The 21,154-nt window shown below is 52.5% G+C and overlaps 1 protein-coding gene across 1 annotated transcript; it reads left to right on the forward strand.

Moving 5' to 3' along the window:
- Window positions 1-289: 289 nt before the first annotated feature.
- On the forward strand, window positions 290-20,691 carry TTC34 (tetratricopeptide repeat domain 34). The gene is made up of 7 exons (XM_004384454.1): window positions 290-381; window positions 2,362-2,587; window positions 3,951-4,152; window positions 5,484-5,650; window positions 14,755-15,025; window positions 16,187-16,401; window positions 20,164-20,691. The coding sequence occupies exons 1-7, from the start codon at window positions 290-292 to the stop codon at window positions 20,689-20,691; spliced, it is 1,701 nt and encodes a 566-aa protein (XP_004384511.1).
- Window positions 20,692-21,154: the final 463 nt, after the last annotated feature.

Genomic DNA, 21,154 nt, shown 5'->3' on the forward strand with positions numbered 1-21,154 from the left:
GCTGGCGCTGCGGGGCTTCTGCGCGCTGCACGCCGGCGACACGCGGCGCGCCCGGGAGGACTTCCAGATGGTAGTAGAGCAGGGCGTTCCGCACCCCGTCGGTTGTGTGCGCGCGCTGTGCGGCCGTGGGCTGCTGCGCGTGCTGGACGGCAGCGCCGTCCTGGGCGCGCTGGACTATGTCACCGCCTGCCAGCTGTGGCCTGAGGAGGCGTTGCTCGCCGCCAAGGCCTACGTGCCCTGGAACCACAGAGGGCTACTGCTGATCGTGCTGCGCGAGGAGGGCCGCCGAATGCTGCAGCGAAGGCGGGATTCCGCGCCCGCAGGCGTGCCTGGCCGCCGGAAGAAGGCCGCAGAGACGGACAGCCCCGGCGCGCAGGAAGGGTGAGAGTTCGATCCCGTGGCGCGCCGTGGGGTTATTCTGATCTCCTGTGACATAGGGAGGGCGAGTGGTGTGTTTCTTCCTGATTTACAGGTAAGTAAACTGAGGCAAGACACGGGCAGTGGTGATTCAGTAGCGGAATTCTAGCCTCCTCTCACGCAGGAAACCTGTCGTCAATTCCGGCCAATGCACCTCATGGGCAGCCACCACCCATCTGTCAGTGGAGGCTTGCGTGTTGCTGTGATGCTGAACAGGTTTCGGTGGAGCTTCCAGACTAAGATAGACTAGGAAGAAAGGCCTGGCAATCTACTTCTGAAAGTCAGCCTGTGAAAACCCTTTGGATCACAACAGCTTGATCCGAAAGCAATCATGGGGATGGTGCAGGACCAGGCAGTGCTTAGTTCCATTGTGCATGGAGTCCCGTGAGTCAGGGACCAACTCCAAGGCACCTAACAAAAATAACAAACTGAGGCAGAGAGCAGCTCCGTGGTTTCCCTAACGCAGTGGTGGCAGACTTAGTGCTACGGCCCAGATCCTAGGACCCTCAGTCCCAAAAAGCATAATGCATGGTGGACTTTCTTTTCACAGAAAATCAGAAACATATAAAAATGGAAAAATAAAATAAAAACCTACCCATTATCCCACCATTAGCATTTGCTTCTAGACTTTTCTCTCTGTACTATAAAGTATATTTCAGAAAACCAAGTGTGTGCCAGCCTGCACACTTATACCCTTCTTTTGTCCCTCAGTAGGTCATGAGCACTCCCCTTGTTGTGGCCAGTATTTCTAGCACAGCACAAATTTCCCATCCTGTGAACGTGCCATTATTCATTTGGCAGCTCCTGATTTCTGCTCTTTGTCATAACGCTAACCTCATCATGAGGATAAAACCTCATCTGCAGTGTTTTGCCCTTATGATGCAGATCTGCACAGAGAGAGAGGCCACGTGTACGGTCCTTGGGCAAGGGGCTGGCCTGACTTCAGGGGTTGCCCCACCCCACCACGCCCTCCCAGCCCAGATACTCATTTAGGAATCTCTTTGTCTACCTGGGGAGCCCTGGTGGTGCAGTGGTTAAGTGCTCAGCTGCTAACAGAAAGGCCAGCAATTAGAACCCACCAGCCACTGCACAGGAGAAAGATGTGGCAGTCTGCTTCTGTAAAGATTACAGCCTTGGAAACCCTATAGGACAGTTCTAGCCTGTCCTCTAGGGCCTCTATGAGTCGGAATTGACTCCACAGTAATGAGTTTTGCCCACTAAGGGTGAACCAGGTGGCTGTTTTAACTGCACTCCTCCGAATGCTAGGGAGGTGGTAGAATGTGTTTTAGCAAAGTTAAAAGCACTGTGATGGGGGCCTTGTAGGGGGTGAGTTTGATGTAACACCCCACCCCTCCACACACACACACACACACACACACACACACACACACACACACACACACACTACCTTTGCCTCTCCGGTTGCTTATTGATTTGCCCTCGAGGTGGAATGTGCATTTATGCGATTTGGGGCTGTTTAGATTCGTTCTCTCTGGGAATTGTCACATTTGAGGGTCTGGCTTCTTTTTGCAGTGGGAGTTGATTAATATCTCCCCTAACGTGGGTGCGAGGAACATTCCAAGTGCGGGCCAGTGTGCACTCTTGTCGCCAGGTCACAATCGTTATCTCTGTTTTGCAGGAAAGGAAACTGAGTCAGGGTCTACTCAAGGTCAGCGCTGCTGCTGACCATGTACTTGGCCTCAATTCCACCATCTGTAAAATGCCTGCCCCAGGGGCAGGCCGGTGGATGGAGTGAGAGGGTGGGGGCAGGGGACAGCTGTGGAGCTCTGGGGGCAGCACAGCATGAGGGTCTCTGCAGTCTGGCAGGAAGGGAGCAGCCCCTGGCTGGGTGCGAGAAGACAGGATTTACCTGTGACTACCTGGGCAGGTGGAAGGGTGCGGGGCAGAGGCTGGCTCTCCCTCAGCCACTCTCTCTTCATGCAGGGATGCCCAGGGCGTGTACCAGCTGGCCACGCTGCTGATGGAGCTGGACACAGAGGACGAGGCCTCGCGCCTCCTGGCAGCTGATGCCCTGTACCGCCTGGGCCGCCTGGACGATGCTCACAAGGCACTGCTGATGGCCCTATCCCGGAGGCCCCAAGCAACCCCTGTGCTGGCACGGCTGGCCCTGCTGCAGCTGCGGAGGGGCTTCTTCTACAATGCCAACCAGGTGAGGAGGATAGGTAGGGTGGGGAGCGAACAGCAGGGCAGGGCCACAACAGGCCTCCCCGGCGCCTCGCTCTGTGCCCCACGGCCCGACTTTGGAGTCAGGTGAGCCTATTCCAGCCCCAGCTCTGCCACTACCAGCCATCTCAGCAGGTCTCTCACCTCTCTGACCCTTGGTCTCTTCATCTGTGCTCTGGACTTGCTGGGTTACTGTGGGAATTAGCTGGAGCAGGTTCTCCAGGGTCTGGCAGGTTTTCTGCACGCAGTAAACCATAAAAATACAGTTGCCATGAGTCAGTTCTGACACGTGGCGACCCCACGTGTGTCAGAGTAGAACTGTGCTGGTAAGGGTTTTCAGTGGCTGGTTTTTTCGGAAGTAGATTGCCAGGCCTTTCTTCCAAGTAGATGCCCCATATTTGCTTTTGCTCTGGCTGTGAAGAAAAAGGGCCAAGAGTCCATTGTAGGCCAACTTCACACCAAGTCTCCCAGGTAAACTGGGCTTCTCAATAAGTCCCTGTTTACCTGGACATGATCCTGCCCTCTCAAGGAGGCCAAAAGAGGGGCCCCCAGCCCTTGCCTGCATCCTGCCTCTGTCCGAGACAGCACTGCTCCCGTGAAAGGCAGAGACTCAGCCTCACTGCAGTCGTCTGGAAGCTTCCCATTTGAACCCGAGACAGAAGATTACATTCTAGGGAGCAGGTCTCAGACTTTGGGACTGGCGGCTATGGGACCTGTCGGTTCCCTCCTTGTCCTCTGGCCTGGTTTAATTCCTGACCCCCTGCTGGGGCAGCACAGGCTGGAGAAGAGAATTTCCCCTAACCCTGCCCTGGAGCCAGTGTCACACACACGCCGGTCAGCAGGGGGCAGCACCGAGCCCTCATGGCTGGGCCATGCAGCCCTGTGTGTGGCTCATGTCATTCCGGGTTGCTCCCTGTTCTGGGATTCTGCTCAGGGCCTTCTGAAGTACTACCTCTGGTTCTCATCACTTTATAATTTGAAAGCTCCCTTTCCTGGCACTGCGTAACTTGAACGCCCTGAGCCAAGGGGCCGCCCCCTACACAGGCACCCTGCCCAGCTCCGGCAGCGGTCACACTACCCATTCTGCCCTGCCCTGTGCAGTCCCTGTCCTCCGTGACCCCCAGTGTTACAGGGAGATGAAGGGTACCCCTAAATGGTCCCAGGCTGCAAAAACCTTCTAGTGTCCAATGTGGATGGAGAGCATTCTGGGGCCCTGAAAGCAGAGAGGCCGGTGGGGGCAGGCACCTGGGTGGGACTTGAGTCCTGGGAGGCATCTTGGGTGCAGGGAGGAATCTGGGTGGCCATGACCCTGGGCAGGAGAGGATAGCAGTAACTTCCCTGCCCTGCAGCTGGTGAAGAAGGTTGTCGAGTCCGGGGACACAGCCTGCCTGCAGCCCACCCTGGATGTCTTCCATGAAGAGGACCGGCAGCTGCTTTGGGGCCACTGCCATGCACGGGCATTGGCCATCCTGAGGGCACGGCCAGGCGGGGACGGTGGGGCCCAGGCCAGGGAGGCCATCTCCTACCTCTCTCTGGCCATCTTTGCCGCAGGTAGGGCAGGGCCTGGGCAGGAGCAACTCCCATCCTGGACCAGGCGGAGGTAGGGGGCTCTGCCATGCTCGGGGCCTGGACACACGGGGATCCACGACAAGGTGGGGGCACGCAGTAGGGGGCACATGGTCTCCCCTGCCCATCACCTGGCGGGCTGTCCTGCAACACAGGCTCCTGAACGGGCCCAGATGCCAGGTACAGGGTGGGGGGCAGGGTGTGGGCACTCTGCCTTGCTGGGAGTCGGGGGGACCAGGGCCCAGGACACGCCCGGTTTGCCGTGTGTGCCCCCTGCATGATGAGCATCCTTTCTGGGTTGGATGGGGCGGAGCCACCCACTGAGGGCATCCTGGGCCCAGGCCTGAGAGAGGGGAGGGTGATGACGACATTGCAGTAATGGTGACATGGCCCCTGCTGCCTGCATGCAGAACCAAGTGCCTTCCTTGTGTCCACCCATCGACCTTGATCTTGCCTGCTGGGCCTCATGACCTCTCTGTCCAGTGGGGCCGAGGGAGACAAGGGGAGAGAGACATATGAATCTGTCACCATGTTAGCACCACCAGGGGGGACCTCAGCTCCTGAGGGCTGTCCCCTGACGAGCTGTGTGTCCATGGGTGGACAGGTCATTCACCATCTCTGGACTCAGCTCCTTCCTGGGATGAGAGCCCCACTGAGGGCCCAGAGCTGGCCCAGGGGGTGACAGGGGAGCAGGTGACCCCGTTGCCTGCCCCAGATGCTCTGGGGTGCCCCACCCACACCTTACGTTCTGCCAAGAGTTGGTCGAGTTGGTCCAACCCTTGTCCAATGTGGCGAAACCAAGTTACCGAAGTGCTTCCAGGATTACGGGATACCAGGGGAAAGAGCACACAGAACCCCCAGGACTGTCCCTGGCTACCAGGAAGAGCCATGGAGGGCATCCTCTTTTGGGGAGCGGCTTCCTGCGCCCAGAAATCAGGAGGCTTCTCCCTGCTAGCCTCGCCCCCAAGCCTTGCACCTTCTCTCAGTGCTACTCCACCCCTGCCCAGAGGACCCAGCCCCCTCCCAGGTCCCCCTGGCCTCAGACACCACTCTCAGCCCTTCTCTCTGGGAAGCCCTCTCTGCCTCCTGCTGGGGCTCTCCTTGCCCTATGGCCAGTGCCTCCAGGCCCCCCCTGACTGCCCCCTTTGTGTGCCTCGTGGCCAGTCATCTTTGAGCCCGCAAGGTGGATCCCACAGTCTTCCCCCACCCAGGTTGGCACAGGGAGGGCACAGTAAATGTTGGACGAGGGGCATACATGTGCGTGGCTCGTGCCCAGCAGTGCCCTGCACCCGACACTGCGCCCTCCCTCCCTCCAGGGGGTCAGGCCAGCGATTCCCTCCTAGCCCGTGCCCGCTGCTACGGCTTCCTGGGCCAGAAGAAGACGGCCATGTTTGACTTCAACGCCGCACTCCGGGCCGAGCCGGGGAACGTGCAGGCACTGTGCGGGCGGGCGCTGGTGTACCTGGCCCTGGGCCAGCAGAAGGTATTGGGGCCCACCACCCTGGGCTGGGCAAGTGGAGGGGCTGAAGGGGAGACACGGGAGAATCAGAGAGCTCCCTCCTCACCCCAGGGGGCAGGGCAGGGCCAGGCAACCGGGAACAGTGAGAAGCCCATCAAAACCCCAGTCTTCTCATCCCACCAGTACTGCAGGATCAGGGGTGCCTCATCTTGCTACTGCAGCCCAGTTTCAAGAATCCTGCCTGTTCATCAGAGGGTCGTATGTTGCCCGGTCCCTGTCCACAGAGGGTGCACAAGGGGCTCCTCCACCACAAACAAATCTTCCATGGGTGCCAGGGCCCCCTGATGGCAGGGCAGACCAGGAGGTGTCATCTCAGCCGGGACCGCTGTGTTGAAAAGGGTTTAGAGGCCAGACAGCATCCTGCACAGCAGGAAGAAGTTCTGGGATTGATTAGTAATGTCTGTCATAGGCACAGCAACAGAGCTACTGGAACACTGGTCTGAACTTAACTAATAAAAAAAGAAAACCAACCAGTTCCTGTTGAGTCAATTCAGACTCATAGTGACTCCATATGTGTCAGAGTAGAACTGTGTACCATATGGTGTTCAGTGGCTGATTTTTCAGAAGTAGATTGACAGGCCTTTTTTCCAAGGCACGTCTAGGTGGACTTGAACCTCCAGCCTTTCAGTTAGCAGCTGAGTGTGTTAACTGTTTGCACCACCCAAGGACTCCATGAACTTAACTCACCTGCTGCTTAAGTTTAGATGTCTGTACATTTAAGAACTTGTTGTGCAAAAACTACTCCAATTCAGAATATAAGGTCAGAGGATTGGGCAGATAGGTAAGACCTGCGAGGGAGAAGACTTGTCTGTTTCTGCATTTCTTAACGGGCATCTACACTGACCGTGCACATGTGGCCCACTGTGACCCTGGGGCCCCACATCAGACCATATCCTCTGCCCCCTCCTGCTGCCTGAGTGCCGGCCTTGGAACCCAGCAGACCAAGGATCAGGTATGCTGGCCACTGACCAGTTAGACAGCCTCAGCCCAAACGCTTCACCCGTCTGTGCTCCCTTCAACCCTGAGTTGAATGAAAGGTGGTGATAGAAGGAGCAGGGGCATGGCATGGTCTCCCAAACCCTAACTAAAAATAACCAGGCTGCAAGCTGAGTAGGGAGGGGCAGAAGGGAGCCCAAACTGACGTCCAGGGCATGCATCACTGTAAGCTCCAGGTTGCCCTCTCAGGGTATTGAGGAGCTGTGTTCCCACCCTGCACTCCCACCCTGTGCGGGTCTGGGGATCTGTCAGAATGCAGGGGCAGGAGTGGGAGGTCTACTCCAGGGTACAGGACAGGGGGTCATCCCTGGAGAAGAACAGCCCAGAGGTCCCATACTTTCTCTCTGGAAGCTTCTGGAGATAGGACACTTATCAGCCAAGAGCATCATCCCTGGCAGGTAACTGAAATTGTCCACCTGCTTGATGCTTCACTGGATAAAAGCACATCCCAGATGCAACCTACCTGCTCAGCTTTCATCATTCTCTAAAGGCTGGAATCCTAGGGAAGCAAAAAAATAAACCCAAGATGCCATTCAGATGAGAGCCTCTCAGATGGTGCCCGCTTCTGCTGAGCAGGATGGCACGACCAGGGCTTCCCTGATGTCCGCAGGGCAGGGTGCCCATTCAGAGCCCCCCGACGTCCACCAGGCAGGACAGTGTGAGGCAGTGTGGTCCGTCTGGTGCCCCCTGACTTCCACAGGGAAGAATCTGACATCTGCAGCCCCCTGACATCTGCAGAGCAGGACAGCCCAATCAGGGCCCCCCAGTGTCCACAGGGCCCCTGACTTCTACAGGACAGAGTGGCATTCAGGCCTCCCTGACTTCTACAGGAGAGTGTCCCATCCAGGGCCCCTCAATGTCCATGGGGCAGGGCAACCTGTTCAGGATGTCTGTGTTTCCCCCAAAGCCTTTGGCAGGTCTGGTCTCTGGTCCCACCCAGGCATAGGAGACAGTGGCATGCTTTCAAATGCTCAGCCCAGTGCCTGGCCGTGATGCAGGCTCAATACGCAGCAGCTGGAACTCCCATGGCCCAGGGCAGAATTTGGCTTTTTCCCTTCAAAGGTAACCAGCCAATTTGGGTTACCACTGGCCAGCACTGCCTGCCAGTAGAGCCCAGGCCATGGTGTAGGGTGGACCAGAGAACACTGTCCCTCCACTGGCCAAGACCTGCACCTCCACAGGCCTGCTCCAGAAGAACGCCATCTGCTGGACTTTAAATGCATCTGGGCAAAATTTCTGCTCTGGTTATGAGAGAGTAACTGATATTGGACCTCTGAGCACAATATAAATTGATAAAATACGTGAGACAACTGTTTGCAGCCATTGGCCAAGAGGCAGTGGAGAACTGTGACCTCAGAGAGATGGGACACCACACAAGGTGGGCCCCATGACTTGCTACTTGGCAAGACTTTCCTGTCACTACACAAGGGGGTGAAAGAGATGTGACCAAGCCAAGGAGGAGGCAGAGATGGGCACTCCAGCTGCTGCAGTGGCTGGAATTTGTAAGGAAGGGCAATGGATAAGAGGGGGCTGTGCAGAGGAGGGGCATCTAGCCGTCTTCATGGGATTCACTGTGGGCCCTTGCCTGAGAACTAGCATGCACACGTTGGGGGAAGACTCAGGCCTAGCAGGCATCATCCGCTGTGGGGTGAGAGCTGCGTGGTGATGCCAGGAGTCACGCAGGGCTGGGAGACATTCAAGTTCCAACCCAGCCAGAGTGAGAGAATTTTTTGAACATCTTGGGCGCTCAGTTGATACTCCAGAAAGGCCACTCCCTAAAGCAAAGGCCATACCTATGTAGTAGGTTGAATTGTGCCCCCAGCCAAAAAAAACATATTGAAGTCCTAACCCCTGGTACCTGTAAATTTGGCCTTACTTGGAAACAGAGTCTTTAAGATGTGATCAAGTTAAGATGAGATCTTACTGGATTAGGGTGGGTCCTAAATCCAAATACTGGTGTCCTCATAAGGAGAGAGAAAGTTGGACACAGACACATACAGAGAAGTAAGAAGGAGGAAGATGTGAAGACGGAGGCAGAAACTGGAGTGATGCAGCTACAAGCCAAGGAATGCCAAAGATTGCCAGCCACCACCAGAAGCTGGAAGAGGCAAGGAAGGATTCTTCTCTGAAAACTTCAGAGAGAGCAAGGTCCTGCCAAACCCTAGAGTTCAGACTTCTAGCCTCAAGAGAATACGTTTCTGTTGTTTTAAGCCACCTAGTTGTGGTCATTTGTTATTGCAACCCAAGAAAATGAATACACCTTAATTCAAAACTGAAATAGACCTGCCCTAACAAAGAATGGAAACCCTGGTGGCCTAGTGGTTAAGAGCTACAGCTGCTAACCAAACGGTCGGCAGTTTGAATCCACCAGGTGCTCGTTGGAAACCCAATGGGGTAGTTTTCTCTGTCCTTTAGGGTCGCTATGACTCAGAATCGACTCGATGGCAATGGGTTTGGTTTTTTGGTTTTTAACAAAGAATAAAACCAAGCCTGGAAGTACCAAAATGTTCTACCACTAATTTAACTGTCTACCAGAACAAAACTCAACATCCTTTAAAGGAAAGTGGCATGAACTAGATTTCCTACATGTTGTTGTTGTCAGATCCTGTCAAGTCGGTTCTAACTCACAGCGATCGTATGTACAGCAGAACGAAACACTGCCCGGTCCTGTGCCGTCCTCACAATCGTTATGCTTGAGCCCATTGTTGCAGCCACTGTGTCAGTCCATCTTGTTAAGGGTCTTCCTCTTTTTCACTGAGCCTCTACTTTACCAAGCATGATGTCCTTATCTAGGGACTGACCCTTCTTGGTAACATATACAAAGTATGTGAGACATAGTCTCACCATCCTTGCTTCTAAGGTGCATTCAGGCTGTACTTCTTCCAGAACAGATTTGTTTGTTTTTTTTGGCAGTCCATGGTATATTCAATATTCTTCACCAGCACCATAATTCAAAGGCGTCAATTCTTCTTTGGTCTTCTTTATTCATTGCCCAGCTTTTGAATGCATATGAGGCGATTGAAAACACCATGGTTTGGGTCAGGCGCACCTTAGTCTTCAAGGTGACATCTTTGCTTTTTAACACTTTAAAGAGGTCTTTTGCAGCAGTGCAATGCGTTGTTTAATTTCTTGACTGCTGCTTCCATGGGTGTTGATTGTGGATCCAAGTAAAATGAAATCCTTGACAACCTCAGTCTTTTCTCCGTTTATCAAGATTTCGCTTGTTGGTGCAGTTGTGAGGATTTTTGTTTTCTTTATGTTGCGGTATAATCCATACTGAAGACTGTAGTCCTTGATCTTCATCAGTAAGTGCTTCAAGTCCTCTTCACTTTCAGCAAGCAAGATTGTGTCATCTGCGTATCGCAGGTTGTTAATGAGTCTTCCTCTGAGATCCTGATGCCCCATTCTTCATCATATAATCCAGCTTCTCAGATTATTTGCTCAGCATACAGATTGAATAAGTATGGTGAAAGGATACAACCCTGATACACATCATTCCTGACTTTAAACCACGCAGTATCCCCTTGTTCTGTTTGAACACCTGCCTCTTGATCTATGTACAAGTTCCTCATGAGCACAATGAAGTGTTTTGGAATTCCCATTATTCGCAATGTTATTCATAATTTGTTACGATCCAGTCAAATGCTTTTGCATAGTCAATAAAACACAGGTAAATATCTTTCTGGTATTCTCTGCTTTCAACCAGGATCCATCTGACTCAATAATGATATCCCTGGTTCCATGTCCTCTTCTGAATCTGGCTTGAATTTCTGACAGTTCCCTGTCTATGTACTGCTGCAATCACTTTTGAATGATCTTCAGCAAAATTTTACTTGTGTGTGATATTAATGATATTGTTCAATAATTTCTGCCTTCAGTTGGATCACCTTTCTTTGCAATAGGCATAAATATGGATCTGTTCCAGTTGGCCAGGTAACTGTCTTCCACATTTCTTGGCATAGACGAGTAAGCACTTCCAGCACTGCATCCATTTGTTGAAACATCTCAGTTGGTATTCCATCAGTTCCTGGATCCTTGTTTTTCACCAATGCCTTCAGTGCACTTGGACCTCTTCTTTCAGTACCATCGGTTCCTGATCATATGCTACCTCCTGAAATGGTTGAATGTCAGCCAATTCTTTTTGGTATATTGACTCCGTATTCTTTCCATCTGTTTTTGATGCTTACTGTGTTGTTTGGTATATTCCCCATAGACTCCTTTAACATTGCAACTTGAAGCTTGAATTTTTTCTTCAGTTCTTTCAACTTGAGAAATGCTGAGCATGTTCTTCCCTTTTGGTTTTCTAACTCCAGGTCTTTGCACATGTCATTATAATACTTTACTTTGTCTTCTCGAGCTGCCCTTTGAAATCTTCTGTTCAACTCTTTACTTCATCATTTCTTCCATCTGCTTTAGCTACTCGACATTCAACAGCCAGTTTCAGAGTCTCTTCTGACATCCATTTTGGTCCTTTCTTTCTTTCCTGTCTTTTTAATGATCTTTTGCTTTCTTCAAGTATGATGTCCTTGATTTCATTCCACAACTCATCTCATCCTAGAACATATCACCCACAAATTCCAACATAAAATCAAAACTGGCTAGATATTCAGAGAACTGTGAACAATAATAATAATAAAGCACTTAACAGAAACAGATCCTGAGATTACTCAGATGTTGAAATTAGGAGACAAGGACTTTAAAGCAACTACTATAAACACGTGGACCTAAAGGAAAATTTTGTCCTAATAAGTGAACAGATTGAGAATCCTAGAAGAAAAAATGGAAATTCTAGAACTGAAAAGTACATTTGAAATTAAAATTCACTGGATGGGCTTAACAGCAGATTGGAAACGTGGAAGAAAAGTTAGTGAACTTGAGGATAGACCAATAGAAATTATACAGTCTAAAAAAACAGAAGGGGGAAAAAGATTGAAAAAAAATGAAGAGACTTTCAGTGACCTCTGGGACAATTCCAAGCAATCTTGCTGTGGCACAATGAGTTCTTTAGGTGGCCTTTTGGCTTGGTTCTTTGGTAAAACAGCTTGAGAGATTTTTCACCTAAGCCCTGAGGAGTTACCTTTGCCCTACTTTTCTACCTCACAGGGTTTGTTACTTTTGTCTAGGTTGATTGACATTTCCTTCCTGAGTAAGCTATAAACAAGAATGGTTTGATACTTTTTGCCTGGCCCTGGGCTGCAGCCTGCCCTGTGATTGGTTTGCACCTTTGAGGGACTGGTCAATAGACTATACAAATGAGGTGAGTTGTAGCCTACTATACAAATGAAGTGTCTGTCACCTACCATGAGGAGATTTATCAGGTCCTGGCCCTGGTGGGAATGCCATGCCTTGAAATTGGCAAAAAGTTTTTGTATTTAAGCAGCCAGCCCCACAGAGGTTTTTTAGGAAGAAAGAAACAGAAACAGAAGCAGTAGGAAGAAGCAGAAGGGAAAAAGAAGAGAGACGAAAGAAGTAGAGAGCGGAGACAAGGAACCTCATAAAAGAGCTGTAACATGGATCAAGGCTGTAACACTGAAGGCAGTGACAGTCCTGGAAGGGGCTCAGTGGCAGTTGGTGGTGACAAACGGCAGGGCCAAGAGGAGCCTGTCCTCAGGGGACCGGGAGGAGGCCTGCATGGTCTAAAGGAGCTGAAAGAACAGTCTTGCACTGGAGAAGGGAGACTCTGCCTACCTGCTTCCTGATCCTGATCCTGAGTTGTAGCCTGTTCCTAAAAACTGTAAGTATGGTCTGTGAGTTCTGTGTGGCCATTGCAATGGATTATCGAACACAGAAGAGAAGTAGAGAATGCCATGGGAGGGATGGCTGGAGTCTGAGTTGGTTAAAAGTTTGGAGAGTGAAGTATTTCTGACCTCCACCTCATAGGAATCAAGTTTGGGATGATCTTGATTCGCATTATCCCCCCTGAAATTAGACAGGTTCTGATGTTATTATTATACTCCCACCATTTTACACTAGCATATATGTAATTGGAGTTCAAGAGGGAGAGGAGAAAAGAGGGGAGATATAGATATATATATAGATAGATAGATAGATATAGATATAGATATATATACAGAAAATTTCCCAAGAAGCTTAGCAAACTCAAAAATGACAAACCCAAACAGAACCACACCTAGGCACATGTTGGTCAAATTGCTGGAAACAAAAGATAAAAAGAGAACATCTTACAAACAGCTGGGGTGAGGGGGAGACACATTGCATACAGTAGAACAACAATATGAATGAAAACTGACTAGTCATCAGAAACAGTGGTGGCCAGAAGACAATAAAATGATATTTTTAAAGTGCTAAAAGAAAAAAAAAGTCAACCTAGAATTCTATATCAAGTTTAAAAAATCTTTCAAAAATGAGCATGAAATTAAAGACATTCTCAGACAAATGAAAGCTGAGAGAATTCTCACCAAAAGACCCACACTAAAAGAAATGCTAAACGAAGTTCATGAGATTGAAGAGACATGACACCAGAAGAAAAGTCTCTGCTGGAAGAAATATGTAAACATTTTTTTTTTAAAAAGCATCTTTAAATAAAGAAAAAAAAATCTTTACTTCTTAATTTCTTTGAACAGAACTATTTAAAGCAAAAATAATATTGTTGTACTATAAGGTTTATTGCTTAATACACAACAACAACAGCACAAACAACAGAGGGTAAATAAAATTTACTGTTATATGGTTTTTACATGTTATGTGATGTGGTATTATATTAACGCTACTTCCAAAAACCAGACCAGTTGCCTTGAGTCTTCTCCAACTCATGGCAACTCCATGTGTTGCAGAGTAGAACTGTGGTCCATAGGGTTTTCAAGGCTGTGACCTTTCAAAAACAGATGGCCAGGCCTTTCTTCCAAGGAGCCTCTGGGAGGGTTCAAACCACCAACCTTTTGATTTTCAGTCAAGCACTTAACCGGTTGCGCCACCCAGGGACTCCAACGTCTACACAGACTATGATAAATTAAAGATACATATTGTATTCAGTAGAGCAAGTGCCAAAACATAAAGAAACATAGCTAAAGGCCAATAGAACAATTAAAATGAAATACTGAAAATACTCAATCAGCCCAAAAGATAGGAATGGAGGAACAAAGGCACCAAAAAAACGACAGAAAACAAATAGGAGGATAGACTTGAAGAGAGCTCCAGTGGTTCCCCACTGCTGGCCAGGTCAGAAGCAATCTGCTTACCTTAGTCACCAAGGCTCTCCTAAAAGGGATCCACCCTCTGGCATGATCGCCTGTGCTTCCAGGGCCTCTGGAAACTTCTTCTCCCTTGTCTCCCTCAAACTGCATACTCAGTCCTTATCACTCCTGTCCAGGTCCTCACTGCCCTCCAGCTGCCAGCTCAAGTCCACCTTCTCCACCTAAGTAGGTTCTCCATCATTGTGATCCTTCTTCCTTTCCAGACTAATCTCTCCCATTGCAGAACCCTAATACATTTGCTGCCGGCTCCCCCGTGTTCTGCCTTGTCTGTCCACCCGATGTTCCATGCACCCTCACTTTGGCTGCACCTCAGATGGTGGGAGGGCAGGAACTGTGCTTTCTACCCCCTCCGGCAGTCCCCAACGCCCCAGGCACAGGGAGGAGCACTTGACAACAGCTGTGGGGCTCCTGAAGCACCACCTGTGAGGTGGACCAGATGCCCCACTGGGAGGGACAGGCATGGGGCAGGGGGACAGAGTGAGGGGGGAGCCAGCTATAAGCAGAGGGAACATGCTGCCCAGAGACAGGGGTGCAGACTGCAGCAGCATAGGGAGACTGAAATTGGTGAGATCTGACAAGCAGGATGCAGGGTGCAACCTCAGGAAGGGGTTTCTGGGTTACTTCCAGGGGTAAGGCCAATGAGCTGGGTCCCCTCAAATGCCCAGACCAGAAGCAGGATGGAGGGTAGAGTGGCTGGCAGCTTGGCCCTCTAGGACTCCAAGGAGCAGAACGTGAGACCCTAGGGCACAGAGGGAAAGTCAAAATGATGGAGCCAACCCTCCCAACTCTGCTCCCCTCCCCAAGGGTATCCCCGGTTGGAAGACTTCTCTTACCCACCTTGCTGCTTTCCCCTTACAGGAGGCTGTGGACGACATCATCTCTGCTCTGAAGCTGGACCCAGGCACTGTGGTCCCTGAAATCCGCTCGCTGAAGCCGGAAGCCCAGGTCTTCATCACCCAGGGCCTCTACACCCACTGCCGGGCTCTCCTGAGCCAGCCACTGGACACCGGGGCCCTCCTCAGTGATGAGGACACCCAGGGCCTCCTTGCCACGGCGGAGGCACTGGTCAAACTTGACGCCCAGCAGCCAGGCTGGCACATCCTCCTCACAGATGTTCTCATGGCTGTGGGTAAGTGTTAGCCCAGGACAGAAATGCAGGCATCTGTCCTGGGCTCCATTGATTCATGCATTTATTTAGCAGATATTGAGTGAGTGTCCCTGGGATGCCAGGCCCTCTTCTAAGTGAGGTTGTCTTAGATCTGCCTGCAAAAATCCATGCCACCTGATGATGTGGAAAATACAGTCAATTCTTGTTATTCTCGGTACCGCCAGTTACCTTCGAGTCAGTTCCAATCATGGCGACCCCATGTGTGTCAGAGTAGAACTGAGCTCCCTGCAGTTTTCAGAAGTAGATTTTTCAGAAGTAGATCACCAGGCCTTTCTTCTGAGGTGCCTCTGGGTGGACTTGAACCTCCAGACTTTCAGTTGGCAGCCAAGCACGTTAACCGTTTGTACCTCCCAGGGACTCCTATTCTAAGGACAGTAATTATGTTCTATAAAGTGGCCTGAGCACGGAATTTGTAAACACCAAGTCAGCCTTACGCAACATCAGCTGGGAATGTGCGCATCGGACAACTCAAGTTTTTCACCATTCTTTGCAAGCAAACGTCCAGAAATGACTTCAAAAGTGCTGCGAGTATTGATTTTGGAGTTACAAATAAATTTTATCGAGTAGGCCAATTTGCCAATATGGAATCCTCAAATAATGAGAACTGACTGTATCTCTTCATCATTTTGAAGGGGAGAATCTCTTGCAGCCTGCCCTTTCTAACCTGTCCTCCTCCCGATGACCTCCAGCCCTGTGAGAGGCCCTCAGCTGGGACTCCAGCGTGTCCCCCAGAGCCGTGGCCTCCTCTCCTATGATGCTCTGCTCCAGCAGGCCCAGCTTTCCTCCAGGCACCCCCCTTCATGCTGAGCACAGTAAGGGTCCCAGAGCAGTGCTACATGGCCCAGGGATCAGGGAGTTTAGCAAAACAGGCTCCAGGTGGGGGTGGGTACTGGGTCAAGGCCACGTGACCAACATGGGTCATTTAGTATGTGACTCTGTCCAGCTCCTGCCTCCTGGGGCTGGGCCCGACAGGGAACCTCTGTCAGGCCGCCTGGTCCCCCAAGCCACTGCAGAGCAAGAAGGGCTATGGCAGACTTCCCAGTGGCCAGCCAGTAGGTCCCACCTCTCTTAGATCCCCTGCCCAGACGAAGCCTGTTGACTGTCCTTCTGAACCCCTGACAGGCAGCTACGAGGAGGCTGGTGCCCATCTGCAAAAAACCCTGGGCTCTGCTCCACTGTCAGAGGAAGCCCAGGCCCGGCTCGGCCTGCTCCACATCAAGAAGGGAGACGCGCCAGCCGCGATGCAGGACCTGCAGGGCCTGGTAGAGAAGGACCCTGGGGATCTCAGCTTCCTGCTGCATCTTCTGGAGGCCTCAGAACGGCAGAGCCTTGCCCAGGTGCGCAGCAGCATCCCGTGGAGACCCACCCCCACCCTCCCAGCATCCCAGGCGTGTTCTCATTGCTTCCTCTTCACCCTGTTGGTGAGGGAGCAAGTCGGGCTCTAGGGTTCTGGGGATGGCCAAACACATGACTGGTCCTGGAGAGATGAGATCAACAGCAGTTTATTAGTCAGTAAACACTGCCTGGGGGAGGACACCGCACACCATGCAGGGCCTCATGGAGGTGCACAACCAGGGATTGTGGAGGCAGGCTTTGTAGTAACAAGAGGGTGTGGTGCCCCCTGGTTCCCACAGGAGAATGTGATTGGCTTGTTTCAATAATTCAACAGGCTAGCAGGGAACCAAAGCCCACTACTCAGGTGTAAGCAGGAACTGTACCAGTCCCATGATAAGGAGGATGGTTTGGCTAGAAGACTTCATCCACAGAGCAGAGGGGGAGGGGAACTTGTGGTTAGAACATATGAGGCCCTCCTGATTTTACCAGAAGTCAAGGGACACATAACATTGGGCCTTAATTTTAGGTCTTACACCATTCCCTACTGTTCATTTCAGCCAGATGCCACTTGCCAGAAAAAGAACTTTGATTTTGGGGTGGGGTCGGGTGGCATGGAGGTATGACTAAGAGGCACCCAGGTCTCCATCTTAAGCCCTAACAACCCCCAGTGACCTATTGCCTTCTTTGCATGGGGCATATAAACCACAAGTGACTTGAGATGGAGGAGAGGGAGGGACCGGGGCTGAGCCTCCCAGGTGCAGCTCGCCTCACAGGAAGCCCACCCCAACCTCCAAGGCAGGTCAGGAGAGGCAGCATCCTCTCCCAGGGATGAGTGGTCAGGGGAAGGAGGTGCTGGTGGGAGGCAGTGGTTCTGCAAGTGATGAGCTGAGAGCCTGGCCTTGAAGGGACACTGGGTTGGAATCGCTGCCTCTTTGACTAGCTAACTTTTCATCCAATCGTTATTCAAAATGAACTGATTGAGCACCTGCTGCCAGGTGTGGGCACTGTGCCCATGCTGGGGGTGGAGCCATGAGCAACGGGCCCCGGGCCCTCATGGCGCTCACATCTCAGTGGGGGAGACAGACGGTGAGTGAGGAATGTCATTTCAGAGAGTGATCGGTGAGGGGAAGCCCCTAAAACAGGGCAGGGGGTAGTGAGGTGATGCCAAAGACCAGGCCAGTGGAATGGCAAGGTCAGAGGCCTTGAGGTAGGAAAGAGCTTGGTGTCTTCAAGAAACAGAACCAAGCCATGCAGCTGGACTGGAGTGAGGCAGGGTTGAGGTGGGAGAGGGTGAGGTTCTGGTCAAGCCCTAATGGAAGTCAATTTGACAGAAAAGTAAGTGTGAGAAGGGGAGGGGCAGAAAGGAGGGTGTCCTGGCTGCTAGTCTGACCACTTGATTCCTGGCACCAAATAACCCCCCATTGGCTAGAGCAGGAGCCCAGCCAGGCGCCTCACCACCTGTAGGAGAGGCAGTGGAGGGACTGGGCCAAGAGAAACTGCAGGATGGCTTACCCTGCACTGGCTGAATTTAACCTCAAGAGGGGAAACGGAAGTGAAGGGTGGAGGTGGAGGAGGTGGGTGGAGGGGAGGAGGCCAAGAGCATAGGCAGGCTTTGGAGTTGGAGGGACACAGAATGAAACCCCCATGTTTCTTCATCTCTCTGATGGGTTGTATCAGTCAGGCTGCAGTCAGGAAAACAGAGGTAGTTTAATAGAGGGAGCCCTGGTGGCACAGTGGTTAACTGCTTGGCTGCTAACCAAAAGGTCAGCAGTTCAAATCCACCAGCCACTCCTTGGAAACCCTATGGGGCAGTTCTACCACTCAGTGGCAACAGGTGTGGTTTTTTGGTTTTTGGTTTAACAGAGGAGTTGACTGAGAAGGGTTAGGGGCTGAAAGAGCAAAAGGATAGCAAGTCAGTAATGCAGAGGGAATAGCTGCCACCCAGAGCGAGGGAACAAAGGTACAAGACAGTGTTATCAGGACCTAGAGCTCAGAGGAGGGCCAGGCAGAACTGGGCTGAGCCCAGAGGAGGAGGTAGACGGGGGTCTCTGAGTCCGGAGGGACCTGAGTGGGCGGGGGTCTCTGAGCTTGGAAGAAGGGGCTGGGCTGGAGTCTCTGAACTCAGAGAAGAGGGCTGGGATGGGCGCTCTAAGCTTGGAGGACAGGCCTGGGATGGGCGTCTCTGAGCTTTGGAGAAAGGCTTGACTGGCATAGAGGTCTCTAAGCTCAGACACAAGGGGTCTGGGATGGGTTCTCTGAGCTAGGAGGAGGGGCACTGCTCAAGTCAGGGGCTGCCTGGAGGCTGGTTGTCAGGCCATTGCCAGGCGATGCGGGCAGACTCAGAAGTGAACCAGAAGGGGTCACAACCCGCTCCTGCACCGAATCCACCCCACTGTGGCTGCACGGGCGGCTCCTCCCGGAAGCGGGAGAGCCCTGGGGGATGCATGGCCTGCCTGGTCTCAAGGGACCCGCGCGGGAGATGGCCTAGCCACAATCCGTGAACCTAGAAGGGGCCAGAGTCCTAGGAAATCAGAGGTGGCATTAACAGAGCTGTTCCTAAAGATACGGGGTTTTTTTGAGGGGGGTCCCCAACTGAATGACACCTTAAAGGAATCAGCATTCCAGATCAACCGTGGACGGTGGCCGGGCCATGGAGAAAAAGCCCAGGCCTGTCTCGGCCCAGGGGAGAGGCCGCCTCAACAAATGTTGGGGAGGTGAGACCAGCCATTCAGCCGAGGGGCATAAAAAACGAGCACAAGGTTGAGTCCGTTCATGTTCTGCCCATGGGTGTCCGGGTTCTACACATTGTCTGTGTCCACATGCACAGCCCCTTCTAGCTCCACAACGACCCTGAGGTCAACAGTCACAAGCCCCATTTCACAGGCGAGGCAGCTCAGGCACAGAGAAGTTTAGTCAATAGGTCAGGGTCACACAGCAAGGGAGGGGGGAGCTGGAATCCAGGCCCAGGCCGGGTGGCTCCGGTGCCTTCCCCTACTCCCACCCTGTGGAGCGGGGGAGGATTTGGGATGTTGCAGGGAGGTGTTGTATGGTGTGAGGCTGGGAGCATTGAGTAGATCCTGGCTACAATAGAAAAGAGTGGGAGAGGAGAAGCAAGAAAGGCAATGTCTTGACTGTGCCTTGTTCTTCAGGCAGTGGGAGCCATTGTAGGTTCTTGAGGAGAGGAGGAACCCCATGAGGCAAGCTGATTGACCCACAGGGTGGTTGGGGTGACTGCACTCATAGATGACTCTGTGAAGAGCCAGAGTCAGAAAAGAGGAGGTAAGGGGTTTTGGCACATTGTGAGTGTGAGCTTTGGCCCCAGCTCAGAAAAGGAAGAGGCAGAGGGGATGCTGGTAGGGGAGGCCAGGACCTCGTCCTGCAGTTCCCAGAGAGAGAAGGTGATGATGGACAGCGTTCACCGACTGGGCACAAGAAGCCAGGTTGGGGAGTGGGGGCAAGAGAGGAAGGATTAGTGAGGAGGAGGTAGAGTTGAGGGGACAGATCGGAGGTCGAGGGAGAGGGACAGTCAAGGAGGAGGCCATGGAGATGTGCCTTATAGGCTGTAGAGTTTCCAGGGTGGGTGGGGTTGCAGGAAGGAGGGCCTCTGCACCCCACTCCCACCACCACCCCCTCTGGAGGAAGCTGGCAGCCCCTTTGCACAAGAGGCCACTCCAGGGATGAGCAGAGACTGGGAGCACAGAGGAGCTCGAGCAGGTGAGGGCCCAGCGGCACTCAGGCTGACCCTCCCATTGCTTACTGTGCAGGCCGCCGCCCAGAAAGCCGGCACCCTCCTTGATGCAGGGTTCCCGGAGCAGGCGCTGGGCTTCTGCTCACTGGCTGTCCTGGCAAGCGGAGACAGTGACCAGCACCTGCGCACACGGGCCGCCTGCCTGGCTGAGCTGCAGGAGTTTGGCCGTGCACTCAGGGACCTGGACTGTGTGCTCCAGAAGGGAGCAGGGGACAGCGACCCCTCGACACAGGCGGAGGACTTCTGCTCCCAGGGCCGTCTGCTGCTGAGCCTGGGGGACGAGGCTGGGGCTGCAGGGGCCTTCACCCGGGCCCTCGAGCTGGCGCCCACTCTGGCTCTGAGCAGCCTGAGGGAGCGGCCAGGCCGGGCCCCCACCGCCCAAGTGTTGCAGCACCATGGGCAGCGCTGCCTGGAGGCCCAGCGCCATGCAGAGGCCTGGACAGCAGCTGAGAGCGGCCTGCTCGTGGATCCCGAGCACAGTGGCCTGAAGAGGCTGAAGGCAAGGATCCGCAGGGAGGCGTCCTCAGGCTGCCGGCTCCACTGACTCCTTCACAGACCACCCTGACATTTTCATCAGATATCCAGTTCCTGATCATACCCAGCCACCCCAAACCATACGGAGCAGCGTGTGCTAGACAAGCAGGCTCCCTCCTTTTTGCCCTGGAAGTAAAGGGCATGGCAGGATGTCTTGAGGGGCTCAGACAGAAATGTCTTAGGGTTCTCAGGAGAAACACAACCAGTAAGATATATAGACGGAGAGAAATTTATTTTAAGGAATTGGTTCACGTGATTGTGGGGGCTGGGAAGTCCAAAATCTTTAGGTCAGATAACAGACTGGAGATTCCTGCAGTCTTGTATCCCAAAAACCAAAGATGTTCTGGCAAGATGTCTATTTGTAGTCTGGATGCAAAGTACTCCCTAGGAAAACTCCTGTTTTGCTCCTCAGGCCTTCAACTGATTGGATGAGGCCCACCCACATTATGGAGGGTGATCTGCTTTACTTAAGG

Source organism: Trichechus manatus, unplaced genomic scaffold, assembly GCF_000243295.1.
Source record: "Trichechus manatus latirostris isolate Lorelei unplaced genomic scaffold, TriManLat1.0 scaffold00122, whole genome shotgun sequence".
Classification (NCBI taxonomy): Eukaryota; Metazoa; Chordata; class Mammalia; order Sirenia; family Trichechidae; genus Trichechus; species Trichechus manatus.

Bases quoted from the DNA above. Each gene is read 5' to 3' on its own strand.
- TTC34 (XM_004384454.1), top strand. From the start codon at position 290: ATGCTGCAGCGAAGGCGGGATTCCGCGCCCGCAGGCGTGCCTGGCCGC. The intron at 4,153-5,483 runs GTAGGGCAGGGC...CCCTCCCTCCAG, and splicing joins TCTGGCCATCTTTGCCGCAG to GGGGTCAGGCCAGCGATTCC. The intron at 15,026-16,186 runs GTAAGTGTTAGC...AACCCCTGACAG, and splicing joins AGATGTTCTCATGGCTGTGG to GCAGCTACGAGGAGGCTGGT.